Genomic DNA, 14850 nt, shown 5'->3' on the forward strand with positions numbered 1-14850 from the left:
TTGCGTTTTCCATGCTTAGATGAAATTATGTGGGCCGTCCGAGTGGAATGGACGCTTTGCTTTAGTCCACGTCTAGCATTTTTTATCGAATCCCAAGCAAATAATTTTCTGTCAACTTTTACTTTGTCAAACATTAACTTTACTTTAGCGCCTCTTGCTCTTTTGCTTGCAGAAGATTGCCAGAATCTTGCTCTCAGTTCCCTTATTCTCTTAGAAAAATCTTCAGAAATAGAAAAGGAAGTGCCTTTGAATTTCAGGCAGCTGGAGAGAATTTCGGATTTCTCAGAATAATCAAATAGCCGTATAATGACCAGGTGAGTTCGATCTTCGCTTCGTGTGCCTATTCTGTGGATACGTTGAACGAGTTTAATTTCAAGGCCCAATATCTCCTTGAAGATACTACGTAACACAGTGTGTTCAAGTGATTTCACATCCTCCTCATGTTCCTCCGCGATGCCATAAATGACCAAGTCGTTGAATCGACTCCTATTCTCTAAGTCATCAAGCTTCAAGCTTCACAGTTAAGGGAGCACATGGGCCTTGTGTGAAACATCTATTGCTACTGCTGCTAGAGTAATGAAACTTGCGGGTAATAAGTAATTTAATGTGCTGATTACAAATATACAACTGGTTTTTGTGTGTCTTATGCAGAAAATAATTATACAGTTTTTTCTGTTTTTTACTTCTGGGATGACTGGCAATAAATGTACTTTAATAAGAAAGCTAAATGTTACATTTGTGTATTCCTGAATGCTCAATGAATGCAAGAAGCATAATTTCATGTTTCTACACTTATTTTATCCCAAATTACGAAAGTTGAAACATTAAACGTGAAACATGCATTTGCTGTCTATCGTGTGCCCAGATTTTCAAAATTTTTCCCGGTGAAGAAACATTGTACTATAGGCATTTTGCACTCTTTGGAAGCCTAGCTATCAGATTAAAAAAAAATCCTATCAGAATTGGGTGATTAGAAGGATAACAACAGCCCCCCACAAAAGCGGAGACAACCCAAAAAAGTGTTCTGAGAAAAATGGAAAAAACTAATGACCATGTGAAAAAAAGCTCTTTATCTTCTGGATGAGCACAATTACAACTGCCAGTGGCTCAGAAGGCTCCTGGAGAATAATCTGGGTGTGGCTTTCCCCTCTGCCTCTGCTTAGCAGCTGCCTGAAAGGCTACTGAAGACCCCCTCTTTCTCTCTGCATCGACAGTTATGGCATTTTCCGTGAGTGAAAGCTGATAGTTCGCGAAGTAAATATTCTCTCCTGGCAGAACTGAACATTCTACAAGCCTAGAATTTTGTGAGAACATGCAGGAAGATGTCCTGAATGCAGTACCAACAAAATTGAAAAATCGTTTTTTTCGCTATTTTTTTCGCTTTCAAGACCCATGTGCCCCCTTAAATCATGAATTAGCTTTCCCATGTCGACGTGGTTTTTTTCCAACGTGGCTATTCTGTCTTCATGTTTTTTCAATGTCACCATTTCATTTTCAATTGCAGCGAGCCTGGTCTCCATGCTATCATCAGCTGCTTCTACCTTTCTAACGTTGACGACCAAGTCTTTTAATGTTTTATTTGTTTTTACCTACTATTTAAGTATCCTTTTTAAAAGTTCGTTGCTGCTGGAGTGAGCATCAGAGTCAGAGTGGGGACCTGGGCTATGCTCAACATCGCCAGATGTTAGTAAGAGTATCCTAACCGCATTATAGCATTCGTAAAACATAACCTACAGTAATAAACTTATGATGATGAAAGTTACGACATTAGTGTTCTCAGAGTACCCTTTACCAACCTAAAACTAAGTCACTGTTACACTTTAAAGTCCCTTCAAGCCTGCCAAACATTAGTGCAAGGGAATACAACCTTTCCAGGTATTGAAGCAGTTTTCGTGCGGTCTCCCATCTCAATGCGAAGTGAGCCGTGAGAACAGAGTTTGTACAAAAGTATACAAGCCAGCTACTGATGCCTGTTGAGATCAAACATGCACCAGCGCTCAGAAGTGCACACTTGTGATCAAACATCGCAATTGCTGCTCGAGCACCGACACTACCATGAGGAGCGTGATCATTCAGTACAGAAAGCGCGTGCTAGTGCAAATATGATAAATGTACTGCACGCTTTCATTGGACAACAACCGAGATAGTGCTGGTGTAAAATATAAATGTATTGCCCACTTTTATAAGGCAACGACCCAAATGGGCTACTGCAAATTAGTTCCGTGAAATTCCGCAAGGTGGCAGAAGGGTAAAGAAAGGAAAAGTGATAAGTACCCATTACTGAACAAAGCAAGAAGAAAATCCGTACGAATTTCTCCTAAATAAAGCCTCTTAGTTGCTGAAAAATTTGTCCTGCTCTCCGAACCAGCATGCCTGGGTAGCAGTGGGCGGAGGCCCATTTGGGTTAAGATTGAGATATGGACAAGCACCAGTCTATAGCACAAAGTCGCAAGAAAATCCATCAGATTTTTAAAAAAAAAGGGGGTAGAGGGGGTTTTCGCTGCCATAAAATTTCGAGAACCATAACCAACTGCCCTGCTGCACATCATCAGTCTGCCACATCAGATGGGCTACCTGAGAAATTGAAGGAGGAAGAGAGGTCGAGCAAAGAACATCAGTTCCTTTCATGTGTGAAGTGTTGTCGATACCACTTTGCTTACAACATGATCATTGTCGGAGTTTTGCATTCTGAAACCACAACATGATTGTGAGGAATGCTGTAGTGAAGGGCTCTGGGAATTCCGACCATCTGGAAAGGCGAAATCTATGCACACGAGCGTCTACCACTTCGCCTCCATTGAAATGCGACTGCTGCAGCTGTAATTTGATCCCGCACCCTTAAGTTAAGCCGTCAAGCACTGTAACCACTAAACCTGCGTGGTGACAACACTTTGATTGCACCAAATCACATGCACAAACACAATTCATCATCTGCATTGCCTCATTCTTTACAAAGCAACTGGGGAAACACCACTTGGCACCACCCTTCCAGCACTTCACAAGCATAGCCGTAAGCTTTCATGTTTTTACTTCATGAGAATACGCTGAGCGATCCCCTGCAACATTTTTTTTTGCTGTAATTTCGCTTCATAGTATACGAAAAATGTTATATTCGACTAGCATTCAAGCTTTCATGTTCGAATTCGCTTTTTTCAACCAAAGTTTTGTTATTTTCACAGCTCTACTAATCGGGTTTAATGTCTCAAATGCACTTAGGCTACGAGAGATGCCGTAGCGCAGGGATCCGCATAACTGCAAAAACAAGGGGGGGGTTTGTTACTCATTGCACATAGACATAGCACAATACACAGGCCTCTTGCACCTCCGCTGAAATGCAATCTCTGCAGCTGGGATTGAGGCAGCCCTTTGGGTCATTGGTCGAGCACTATACCCACTGAGCGAACACAACGTGATCCTTTTTGTCTTCTTCAGTAGTCATTCATTTTTTTTAGGCACAACCTAATGAAGCCAAGAAAGAATGAATCAATGGGAGTACACAAGGAGTAATAATTGCAGCTGTCAATTGAGGTGTACATATCACGGTAAAGAAAAACTGAAGGCAAGCTGGTTTTCTGTTCATTTTCTTAAATATAATTGCACTTATAGTTTTAACACCTAGATTGAATATTTAACATATAAAAACCTCCCCTATGCTTTCCTCTACTTCATTAACCACTGGCTTCACATGGCTATGACTGAAAATCTCTGTTGGTACCCGAGCCGGAGTCATCATACAGTTATAGTATACTGGGCTTACCAGGATACTGGGCGTACCGCGACAGCGGGATCGAAGTACACGTGCGCAGATACGTATGTTACCTGTGCCACTTACTGTATGCGTGCTATTTTTCAGATTTAACATTACCGTGGTAGCGTAGGTGTACGTACAACATGGCGGCGCTCTCGGACGCCCACTTCGAAGTGAGTTTGGCGTAGTTGTTGAAAGATTCACTTTGTTTGCAGCGAACGACTGTTTAAAGTGGCTTTGCTTACCTTTAGTTAGCTTTGATGACCTAGTATTACAGATAAGTTGCCGTAGCTTTTGAGATATCTTCCCATTTCGAACGCGTCTAGGCCTAACTACAATATCGATGTAAACACATCGGCAACATAAATGTTTTCGCATTCGGTGCGTGGTTCATATTTATTTACTTTTAATATTACTAAAATAAACTTAATGTTTTGCGTGATGACACAGGCAGACATTCTCCTTTACTTTTCCATTTCTCTGTTCTTACTTCTCAACCCTCCGATAGGTGGCGCCACCATCCCAGCTGGAACACATAAACCACCAGTGGCTCCCCTGAAACCACGTCCACAACGAACGTTTGCTGCACGGTAACGCTATTCTCTTAACATCCGCTATCACGCTATTGGTAGACTACAAATGTCTATTAATATTGCACTCGGGCACATGCACTGCGCGAGCAGCAGCAACTGCGCCATTGTAAGCCTCTTCACTGACCTTAAATGCCATCATGCAGGCCCTCCTGACGTTTGCTCCTGCATCTCCCCTTTTCGGACAGTGCGTGTAGTCATCTATCCCTTGCGTTAAGATGTCAAGTACGGCTTCAATTTGGGACAAAGTTACGCCTCCTTCCTCGACTCCAGCTGTGACACAAACACGCGCCAAGGAGAGCACGGCCTCGGTTTTGGAGTCGATGTATTCCGAACCCTTTCTTGTTGCCTTGACCATGAGTCCGGCGAGAATTTCTTCGCAGTATTTCCTGCAAACAAACCTTGGCAGAAATCCTGGAATGAAAATGCAAGGTATCTGAGGTGAGAGTCCCAAAAGCAAACTGCTGAAAAAGGTTGAACTGAGTAGGAAGCCTAATTTAGTATTAGAGTAGATATACGGCAACGTCAACACAGTCTTGTATTTAGAATATCAGCAAAATTCAAACAAAAATGGAGCAAAAGTGTTTTCCATACAGAAACTGAAAATATATATATATTTTTAATTACCAGCATCACATTGTCATTTGCTAGAAATCGTGTAGAACTTGGTTTGCTGAGGACTAGAGTAGAATCCGAGCATGGCCTCCAAGGTAGGATGGTGCACACACCATCCAACCTGACGATCCTATGAACCATGCATATTATGTGACCTGTGCCTAGTTGGACAACCAGGTGTCCTTGAGAATTATTTAGGTGCTCTAAATGCTGTCCAAATAGAATGATTAAGACCCAGTATACAAACCCAAGGTCCAAAAATTGTAACAAAAAGAAATTAATGCACTTTTGCTATCTGAACATGCTGCCGCAAGAACTTTGTGAATACGTGTTAAAATAAGGAAGTTACAGGAGCTAGAACATCTGTTTCAGCAGGTTTCAAATTTTCAAGCGGCCTTGCCACCCTTCTTCATCACAGAAAGGTATAGCCCATCATCGTGACTCTGACAGAGTAGGATTTTGGCCGCATAACCACGTATCACAGCAGTGCGGGGAGGAAGCATGATTCAAGGAGCACCCTTCCCTTAGCGGTAAAGTAGTGACTCGCGAGGCAACTCTTTACTTAGGAGGCTTTTTTTGTGACAATACCGCTGCTCCCAGTAGTCTTGGGCTCTACGAAACTGTTGAAATGCGTATTGTGCGGCCAAAACTGCATCATTACAGGGCCAATACGCTATTTCGTTGGATAGAGGACCAATAGACAAGCTCAGTAGTACGTCAAGTTGCCCAAGGGCAAGTTTGCGTCACTGGATTGTTCAGAAGAAAAAAGGCAAGGGAATTGTTTCTCGAAATGAAGGGTCTGCGCAGCGCGCCGTGCTGAATTATTTGAGAAATGTGATTGCCACAGTCTGCTGCATGAATTGGCGAGCTTGTTTGGGGGGTGTAAAAATAAAAAAGTCGGAGTCTGTTTACTGACCCTTTAAAACAAATGCGTTTGCAATTAATAAATTTTCAGCAGACATTTTGGTGCCTACACATTTGCTGCTTACATAAATCTTCACTAACGAAGTTGCAAATGTATCAAGGTATCTTACAGTCATGGTCCAGCTAGTTCATGATTTGTAGCAATTTTTAGAGCTTAAAAAAGTCTGTTTTGGAGCACACTTGGAGCAGGAGGAACTGTGCCTTAGAGCATGTTTGGAGCAGCTAAAACGGAATTTAAGACAATTTGGAGCAGAACATGTCAAAATTTTGGGAGAATGTTCACATTGGCGTTCATACAGGAAATGCTTCTGCAAGGTAAATGAGCAGCCGATGCGAACATGCAGAGTGCAACCATTAATCAAGTTCTTCGCACAAATGAGTATCACCATCTGGCTTCACTGTAAAGCACAAGGTGTACGTTGAAGTAAGCAATTTGTGACAACGCAAGCATGGCACATACGGTTTCTGGGAATGGCAGGTGTCATAAGGTCAAATAGAAAAAAAATCCTACACAGTAAACCAGCAGTACAATTAGGACTCACTGCGAATGAGAACATGCTGTTTTGAATTGCTTGCATAGATAGTGCACTCAATAGTCACCCCACCTAACTGTGAGTGATAATCCGTCATACTAAACAATTTTTAAAAGGCATGCACACCGACTAGATTCGCCTTTCATTTTCAAGCCCTTATTTGGTTCCGGTCTTCCAGAGGTTCAGCAATTCTTCTAAACAATTAAACTGTTACAAAATGAACAGGTACGGAGGGGGTGGGACAGTGATCAACAAAAGCATAAAGGGGAGGAATGCTTTACTTCGAGACAGTCCAGAGGAAGACTGCTCCACTTGCCGGAACATTGGCTTCAGCGAAACCTTGAGTTCACAAATTTCCCACTGGTGTCAAGATGCGACTGGCGAGAGCGAGTCCTCGTGCTACTTACAGAGTTAGGGAATAAACATAGGATCCCATAAACAGGCCAGATAACAGAGGGTAACTGACTAGTTAGGTGGAAGCAGTGCGACCCGTTATTTTGGAGGTGGAAGAGGGCAGGGCTCCCAGCTAAACACCGTCCTTTCCCGCAAACACATCACCTTAAATAAGCCATTGAAAGCGGTGTTAAGATGGGGAGCAGAAAAGATGTTTTTGGGTTCCGCAAGTGCTGAAGACTAATGCGTCTACATCCAGTTTCTTCCCCATTAACTTGCAGTTTTGCATTGCACTCTGGACTTAAGCTACCGCATTGCAGGGTTACGTAATACGCGAATAGCTAGAGATTCCTGCGGCAGTGTGGCGGAATGTTAATCAATGTGTAATCTGCGAAGAAACGGGGCTGCACTGAGCACGCTCACAATTATAGTTTTCAACAAATGCGGGGGATTCAAATGGGCAGATTTGCAGGCCGGGGAAACTTCATAGACGTCTATTGTCTATTAATGACAATGCTAATTATTCCAACATCGTTAAGAATTCATGACACTGTTTTTTATTTATGACCAACTGCGCGGCTCAGTTTCTACGTGGGCTGCCTTGACATAGTGTCACATCAGTTTTGCAATTAACATGCGCAACAAACGCATGGATAAGGTGGCAGCATGGACGCGTGCGAGCAGATGTGTTAGACACACTCTACGTTCAATTCAGGCTTAGAATTACGATAGGCATGCTAAAAAATGTTCCACAGCTATCTATATTCAGAGGCATTCACTTCTTTTGCAAAGTATTGAACAAACTTTCTGATGGCTAAATCTTCGCTTGCATGGAGACGCTACAGCGCAGAGCCTATAGCTGTTGCTGCTTGGCCAGAGTGGCTACATTACGGCACGTGGAGTGACTCGCCTAAAAAAAAAAGGTCACTTCTCTACGTATTGTTACCAGTTCCCTAATAAATAATAGAGTATTACAGAATGTTACCCTTTCAACCATGGAGAAGCACACGACAGCACAGAGACTTTGCTTAGGCTGGATATATAGTCAAAATAATCGCTGGGATGAAAGGAGAAGAGGGCATTGGTGGCATTACCAAAAAGCTCTAGCTGTGTTTGCCACCAGACCGAGAATATGGCCACAAACAATCCAGTAACGTGCAAGCAGGTGGACTAGTGAACTTGGGGCAATTGGCACAAGCTGTACTCGAATGTGCAGAGCAAGGCGCAGGGATATGGAAGAGTAGCAATATGGCACAATTGGTGCAGTTAGACTACCATTCAAATACAATTGGGAGGTATCATATTGGAAACAATCATTATGGTAGTACCTTGTATCTGCACATCAAATACTTCATGCTGAAGTATCTAGTATTGTATCGTGATACAATTTTGAGGTATTTATGCCCGGCCCTGCTCGTAGAAAGCTAATGTTGCGGTGTTGCCACTGACATCGGCTGTCGCAGCGGCTGGGGCACTGGTGGCACCATTAACGATTGATTGATATGCGGGGTTTCACTTCCCCAAACCACCATATAATTATGAGACACGCCGTAGTGGAGGACTCCGAAAGTTTTGACTACCTGGGGTTCTTGAACGTGCACCCAAATCTGAGCACACGGGCCTACAGCATTTTCGCCTCCATCGAAAATGCAGCCGCCGCAGCCGGGATTCGATCCCGTGACCTGCGGGTCAGCAGCCGAGTACCTTAGCCACTAGACCACAGCGGCGGGGCAGCGTCATTAACAAATGCAGCAGCGCATGTATACAAGATGGCAATCATGACTTACTCCTGCTCACAAAGGATGCTTTCGGTACGAAAACCACGTTGTGGCACAACAATGGCACAAATTTGGCAAAAGAGACTTTTTTGGTGCCATGTGGAGCAACAATTTCCAATTCATGCAGATTGGTGCAATCAGTGTAGGCTGCTCACCACTCCAATCAGCAAACAAACTAACTACCACCGTGTCTCCATACTCACCAAGTGCATGCGCAAAGTTGCAACAAACTCCTTCTGTTCCAGAGTTCAGCTCTTCAAGAAAGTTCGTGACGAGTTTGTCACAAAACTCAATCTCCTCCTTGCAGTACTCTTCTATGAATGGCGACAACGCCATACAGGCACTGTTCCTGAGGCTGGCTTCGTCACGAAGAAGGCAACGGGTTATCACAAACAGCCACTTTTCTGCAAGGAAAAGCAAAGTAAAAACTTGCACTAGGCGCGAAATTGCCGAAAAATTTTGCTTACATTGAGGTACATAACTGCAGTGATGCGATCGAGAGTTAAAATCATGCGACTTGGACAACTACAAGCTCATACAGTCAAAATCCAGGTCTATGAGTGCTGCGAAGAAATACCGCCTGGCTGTCTACAAGCAGAGCCAAAAATTTTGAGGTGCTACGCTAAACATGCGAATGTCCAACAAGTGCAGCCTCAGTCCAGAATCAGCCTCGGTTCATGCAGCCGAGAAAGAAAAAAAAAATTAAAATAGTGTGTTCTTTGGCACACATACTAGATGTGTGCATGGGCAGGAGCCAGCACAAAAGCCTGGAGTCTAGGTAGAGCTGCCCAACTAATTGCTGCACCTCTATTGATTAACATTCTACACTGCATTGATGTGATTGACTAAAGCCATTTTGGCACAGCTACCGGAGCAACTAGAATCTCACTCTTGAGCAGCAAAACAACACTTTGAAGCAGTTGCTTGCCACAAATCTTCGGCCGCAAACATTTGTCACTCAGCCGGAGCTGCTGCTGCACCACATGTCAAAGGAAATCCATTTGTGCACGCATGCATGCATGTTCACAAGGAGCACCCCAAAACGTAAAATTAGGCCACTGCTCTTGTTTCTGCAGACACCCTCAAGTTAGCTCAAGCCACCCAACACTTCCCAGGAATTCACTTGCTATTTGCCAATTCCTCTGGCTTCCCCTGATGCTTTAGATACTATACCGGAAGCGCGCTCTGTCGAAATTTTTCACGTATTCTACTTGCTTTTCAAAAAGAAGTCTGATTATGTTTGTGCTTTTAGTACAACCTAGTCCCTCAACGTGTGGAGAAGTGTGCATTTTATGTACAGAATGAATCTTTATGGGCATTGTTAATAAACAGTTAATAAGAAACAGGAATTAGTAACTGGTCCCTTGTTCCGGTTGTTTAATGTGTGCTTGATAAAATCTACAGTGGTGACGGAGGGGGAGTGCGCATTTACATTTTACAAGCTGTCTGGCATGTGAGGCACGAAGGTTGAGAAGCCGAGCCGAGATATACTGCCATACTGGGACACCATGCCTTCTCAGCAAAGCAGAAGTCACTGTTCAGCACGTGGCATTGTTAGTAAAATCTGCCCGCAGTATGGCCTTAAAAATTAGGCACCCTGCATAAAATATCTATGAAGTTGACTAGAGAAAACAGCACTATAAATTAAAAGAAAGAAATGAAATAAACGATCGGTTTTACATACATGTACTGAACTACTTCAATCAATATGTGTACAATTAAGCACTCATTTTCTTTGTTGGACACAACATTAATGAGATCTAACAGAAAACTATGCCAAGAAAAGTATAGGGGATGTAGTATGACGAAATTGTATGTAAATGTGAAGAAAGAAAAGTAGATGAAAAGGTAACTTGCCCCAGGCAGGGACCGAACCTGCGACTTTTGTGTACCCTAACGCGTCCGATGCTCTACCAACCGAGCTACCACGGTGGCTATCCTCCTATCCACTTTATTGGGTATATATGTGAATTAAACGTGGGAGCGTCCGTCACTTCTTTTTTTAATTCATAGCGAGGGTCTCGTTCTGGCAGACTTCAAGCCTTAAAGAGGTGTGGGAAGGATAATTGGCCCGCTGCCATCTCGTAATAAGATCACTTACTACGTGTTGCAAAACAGGCAAGAAGAGTGTTCCACACTCACCGCCATGACAACAGCTGGCACTGACCGAGGATCCCACGTTTTGTGTTGAGTTCAATAAAACAGTTAAAAACTGTTTTATTGTTCAATAAACAAACAAACTGTTATGTTCAATAAAACAGTCAAAAACTACTTTATTGAACTCAATAATGTTACAGTATGGTATAGTAGAAAACTAAAGAAGCAAGTTCTGTAGTATGGGCGAGTTGAAATCTATACACTCAAACCTCGTTATAACGAACTTGAAGGGGAGCCACAATTATTTCGTTATATCCATTGTTTCGTTATATCGATTATAACAGTTTGTGGCAATGTATGCTCAGATGGGCGCACACCTATAATCATGCAAAGAAGGAAACCCCCTCGCAGCCCGATCTACCACTACGCGACCGCGAGTGCGATGGAAAACAAACACAGTGGAATCTCATTAATTCGAACACCTCAATTCGAACTTCTGGTTAATTTGAACTCGCACTGTGGTCCCATCAAAGCTATGTGTATTCCAATGGGTGAAAATGCCCTGTAGTAATTCGAATGTGCAAGCACTTTCGACGGTTACTTTGAACATACCGCACTCCGAAAATGCTTTCAGCACCATGCCCAATCTCAAGGCAGCACCTCTCAACGCTGCGCACGAAGAAGCAAAAAAGAAAAAGAAAGAAAAGACTGTGCCGAATAGTTTACTTGCTCTCAAATGCCGATCTGCAACGCGTTTGTGCCACGCTTCTCCCTTTTCCGTCTCTGCACGTAGACACCCTTCTCCTTACAAGGCCGCGCACGAAGAGAGAGGAAGAGGAAAAAAAAAAGAAAGCTGTCGGGGCGAGTCCTCCTTTCTCGGTGCAGAGGGTAGCAGTGGAGACGCAGTCGTTGCTGTCGTCTTTAGAGAGTGCTGGCGCTGGACTTAGCCGCGCTACTATGCTTTGCAAACTATGTGCGAAATTGATTAATTGGTTGCGAGGCAAACGTGTACAGTCGTGCATCACCGACTACTTCAATTAATGACGGATGTCCTCTGATTTGTGAATAAATGCAAGTCTTCTGAAGCTTCCCCATCACGTGTTCTTATAAGTGAGAGGGAAACCGCTTTGTACTGCGGCGAAGCTTCTCGGTCATGTGACCTGCTGAGCACTTCCTCAATCCTCTTCGCTGGCTTGTGAAGAGGGATTTCTCGGCCGGGCGTGGCGTGGCGTGGCTGTAAGGTCGGTGGCGGGAGTTTTGAAAAAGTCGCACCGAACGAGCGTCAAACTCCGCAGAAAACGATATACTTAACACACTACGGTCAGTTTTTTTTTTTATAGACTATTTTATAGACTAATTTAGTTTGTTATATCTATTTACCGGTCAATTTCACTTTGTTACAATGAGGTTAAAAATGCATGGTTCTCAATGAAGCTTTCAAAGGGAATTTCATTTACTTTGTTATATCCATTATTTCATTAAATCCCATTACGTTATAACGAGATATGAGTGTATGTGTAAGTTCTGCAACATAGGCTAATTGACATTGTTTCGAAGGCTTGCGCCCAGCGACTACTTCCACTATATAGCACTTTTTTGTCCATCTTGATGACCGCTCGAAATTAACACGGTAATTTATAAATTTCGAGTGTCTATCATCATGTTTCTCACCGAAAGAACATAAAAAAAAATGCCTTGGCACATGCTTGGTACATTGCAACATCTTACGTAGCATAATGCAACATCTTAGGTAGCATAATGTAGCAGGTTCCACCTCTTGACGAAGTTTGGCGCAATTGGCACAGCCATCACATCACTGTCACTTGTTTATCTGGCTGGAGTATTAAACTCGTCATTTCAGATCAATGGGTCAATCTTGCCCTACTATAAATAGGTCTTACACGTGCTACTATTGAGGCATAGATTTCAGAGGAGAGAGAGCAAGCATAATGATGGAGCATTTTTCTTTTTTTCGTCGTGTAAGCATTTTTTGTAAGATCCATCAGTTGTAACTTTTATTCATGCCACAAAATCTGGTGGGGTGGAAGCGAGGCAGTTTTTAGGGGCGAAGCTCCTTAGGGCGTGGGCTGTGCGTCCCCTGTAGCCTGTATGTAGCCACCTCTAGTTTAGTTCTTGCAGTGTTCACTAGATGGCGGTACCGTCCCCTGTATGTAGCCACCTCTAGTTTAGTTCTTGCAGTGTTCACTAGATGGCGGTACCGTCTCCTGTATGTAGCCACCTCTCGTTTAGTTCTTGTAGTGTTTACTAGATGGTGGTACTTGTAGTTGATGAAAGACGCGAGATCTTACAAAATAGGAATGATGTCACATATGGCGCGTGTCATTGGTTGAAGGCAATCGTTCGATTTAGTGCGGCGACGTACGCTAGGGGGAGCGATGTAATAAAATCGAGTGGGCAAAATGTACAGAGCATTCATGGTTTACCAGGTTTACCTCCGGAGCTTCGCCCACTCATCATCATTCACTTCATGGATATGGCGGAATTTTTTTAGAGCTGGTTCCACTTGAGTGTGCATAAAAAACTTCTGGAGTGGTTTCGTATGAAGCATTCTTGCCTTCTACTGAGACATTTCAAATATTGCAATCTGAGGACTCCCCACAGGGTTTCGGCGACCACACCAGCTCTGCCAGTGAAGGACAGTACAAGCTGCGCACTAGAGTCTTCACATATCAAAATGTTGGAATGCCACTGCCCAATATCAAGCATGAGACCTCGAGTTCTTATTGAAATCTCTCCCTTCTGCTATTTCACTTTGGTGCTTACCAAGAATAGGCCTTGACTGGTGAACAGGAAAGTTAACACTGGACAGCTTGTATATGAACAGGCAAAATGCTTCCTTCATTGAATCTCCTCCAGGAACTTGAAAAACTTTGTCTTCTATGTACTTCGAGGCCAGCTCCTTCATTGCTTCCACAGTGTCGATACCTAGAGAAGTGAGAAAAAGGCATTCACTTAAATCATCTCTGGCTGAAATACTTGCAAAAAACATAATAAAATAAAATGGGAATAGAACCTCTACATGCAAAATTTTTCATAGTTTACATAGATCAAGCACTTTTTACGAGATACACTATTATCATGAGCAACAACCGTACTTACACGATTGCAAGTCGACCCATTTTTTTTCAAATTTCACAATCCAATGATGGGGGTGTCGACATAGATACGAAAACAGTTTCGGTTGAGAAGTTTTTTTGAAAATTATCTTTGCATATTTCGACAAAGCTAGCTTTGCTGCACAGTTCTGCCATGAAGCCACCTTCGCACATCGATGGCTTGACAATGCGTTGACTTTTTTAAAATAAAATGTGCTCATGCTCGTTTTTTTTTTTTTTTCATGCGGTGGTTAGCCTACAATCGAGTCGACAATCATGTAAATGCGGTACTTACCTTCAAGTAAAGTACACAAGCAACAACACTTTTTTTCATTGGTATGGACCTCACCAGGCATGGGTATTGGAAAACAACACTTTTTTCACCTATAAGGCCCTCGCCAGGCATGGGTATTGCAAAGAGATAGATGCAGTGCATAGGTGGCGGGGAACATTTTTTAAATATCTGTATACCAACCTACTGAATGAAGTTGCATTTGGGTACTGTAATTATGTTTAAAAAATAATGTTTGGATTCAAGCATGTGATTTCACAGCAACTGCCAGACACTGCTGACCATAAAAAGTTGGCACCACAAGATGAACGAAAGCTGTTACCGATCTTATCAGGCCACAGAAAAGAAGTGTAGACATCTGAAACATTAGTAAACATATGAATGAATGCAAAAAGAAATGAATAGACGGCGTCGATGCGAAGCAGCGTGAAAAACGAGGACAGAGAAAGAAACAAATGGGAACAAACTCTGTTTCACACTGCTTCACGTTTTTCATGCTGTTTCGCATCGAGGAAGCATTACCAGCAACCTCGAACTTGAAACACTTTCGAAATATAAGGTGCATAGAATGCAAAATACCATAAGCTATAATCTGGCTGAGCAGACTTCTTCATAGAGCCCACTCTACTTCCTTAAGGGGCCTACTGCAGGTACAGACACAAGGTACGCACTACGCAATAAATCTTAATTTTGCGAAGTAGTAACGCACCTACTGTACATCTCTAAGGCACTGGGCAAACCTGCACACCTTGTTGTTGCTGTGA

The 14850-nt window shown here is 42.9% G+C and overlaps 1 protein-coding gene across 1 annotated transcript in view; it reads right to left on the bottom strand.

Annotated features, from left to right (window-relative positions):
- Tbcd (tubulin folding cofactor D) overlaps positions 1 to 14850 on the bottom strand; it is an 87309-nt gene that overhangs the window by 21464 nt on the left and 50995 nt on the right. The window contains exons 10-12 of the mRNA XM_037423409.2: positions 13463 to 13624; positions 8785 to 8985; positions 4466 to 4752 (exon numbers count right to left, since the gene is read on the bottom strand). Of these exons, the coding sequence (XP_037279306.2) occupies positions 4466 to 4752; positions 8785 to 8985; positions 13463 to 13624 (650 nt within the window). The remainder of the gene's footprint in view (positions 1 to 4465; positions 4753 to 8784; positions 8986 to 13462; positions 13625 to 14850) is intronic.

The sequence above is a fragment of the Rhipicephalus microplus genome, chromosome 4 (genome assembly GCF_043290135.1).
Source record: "Rhipicephalus microplus isolate Deutch F79 chromosome 4, USDA_Rmic, whole genome shotgun sequence".
Lineage (NCBI taxonomy): Eukaryota > Metazoa > Arthropoda > Arachnida > Ixodida > Ixodidae > Rhipicephalus > Rhipicephalus microplus.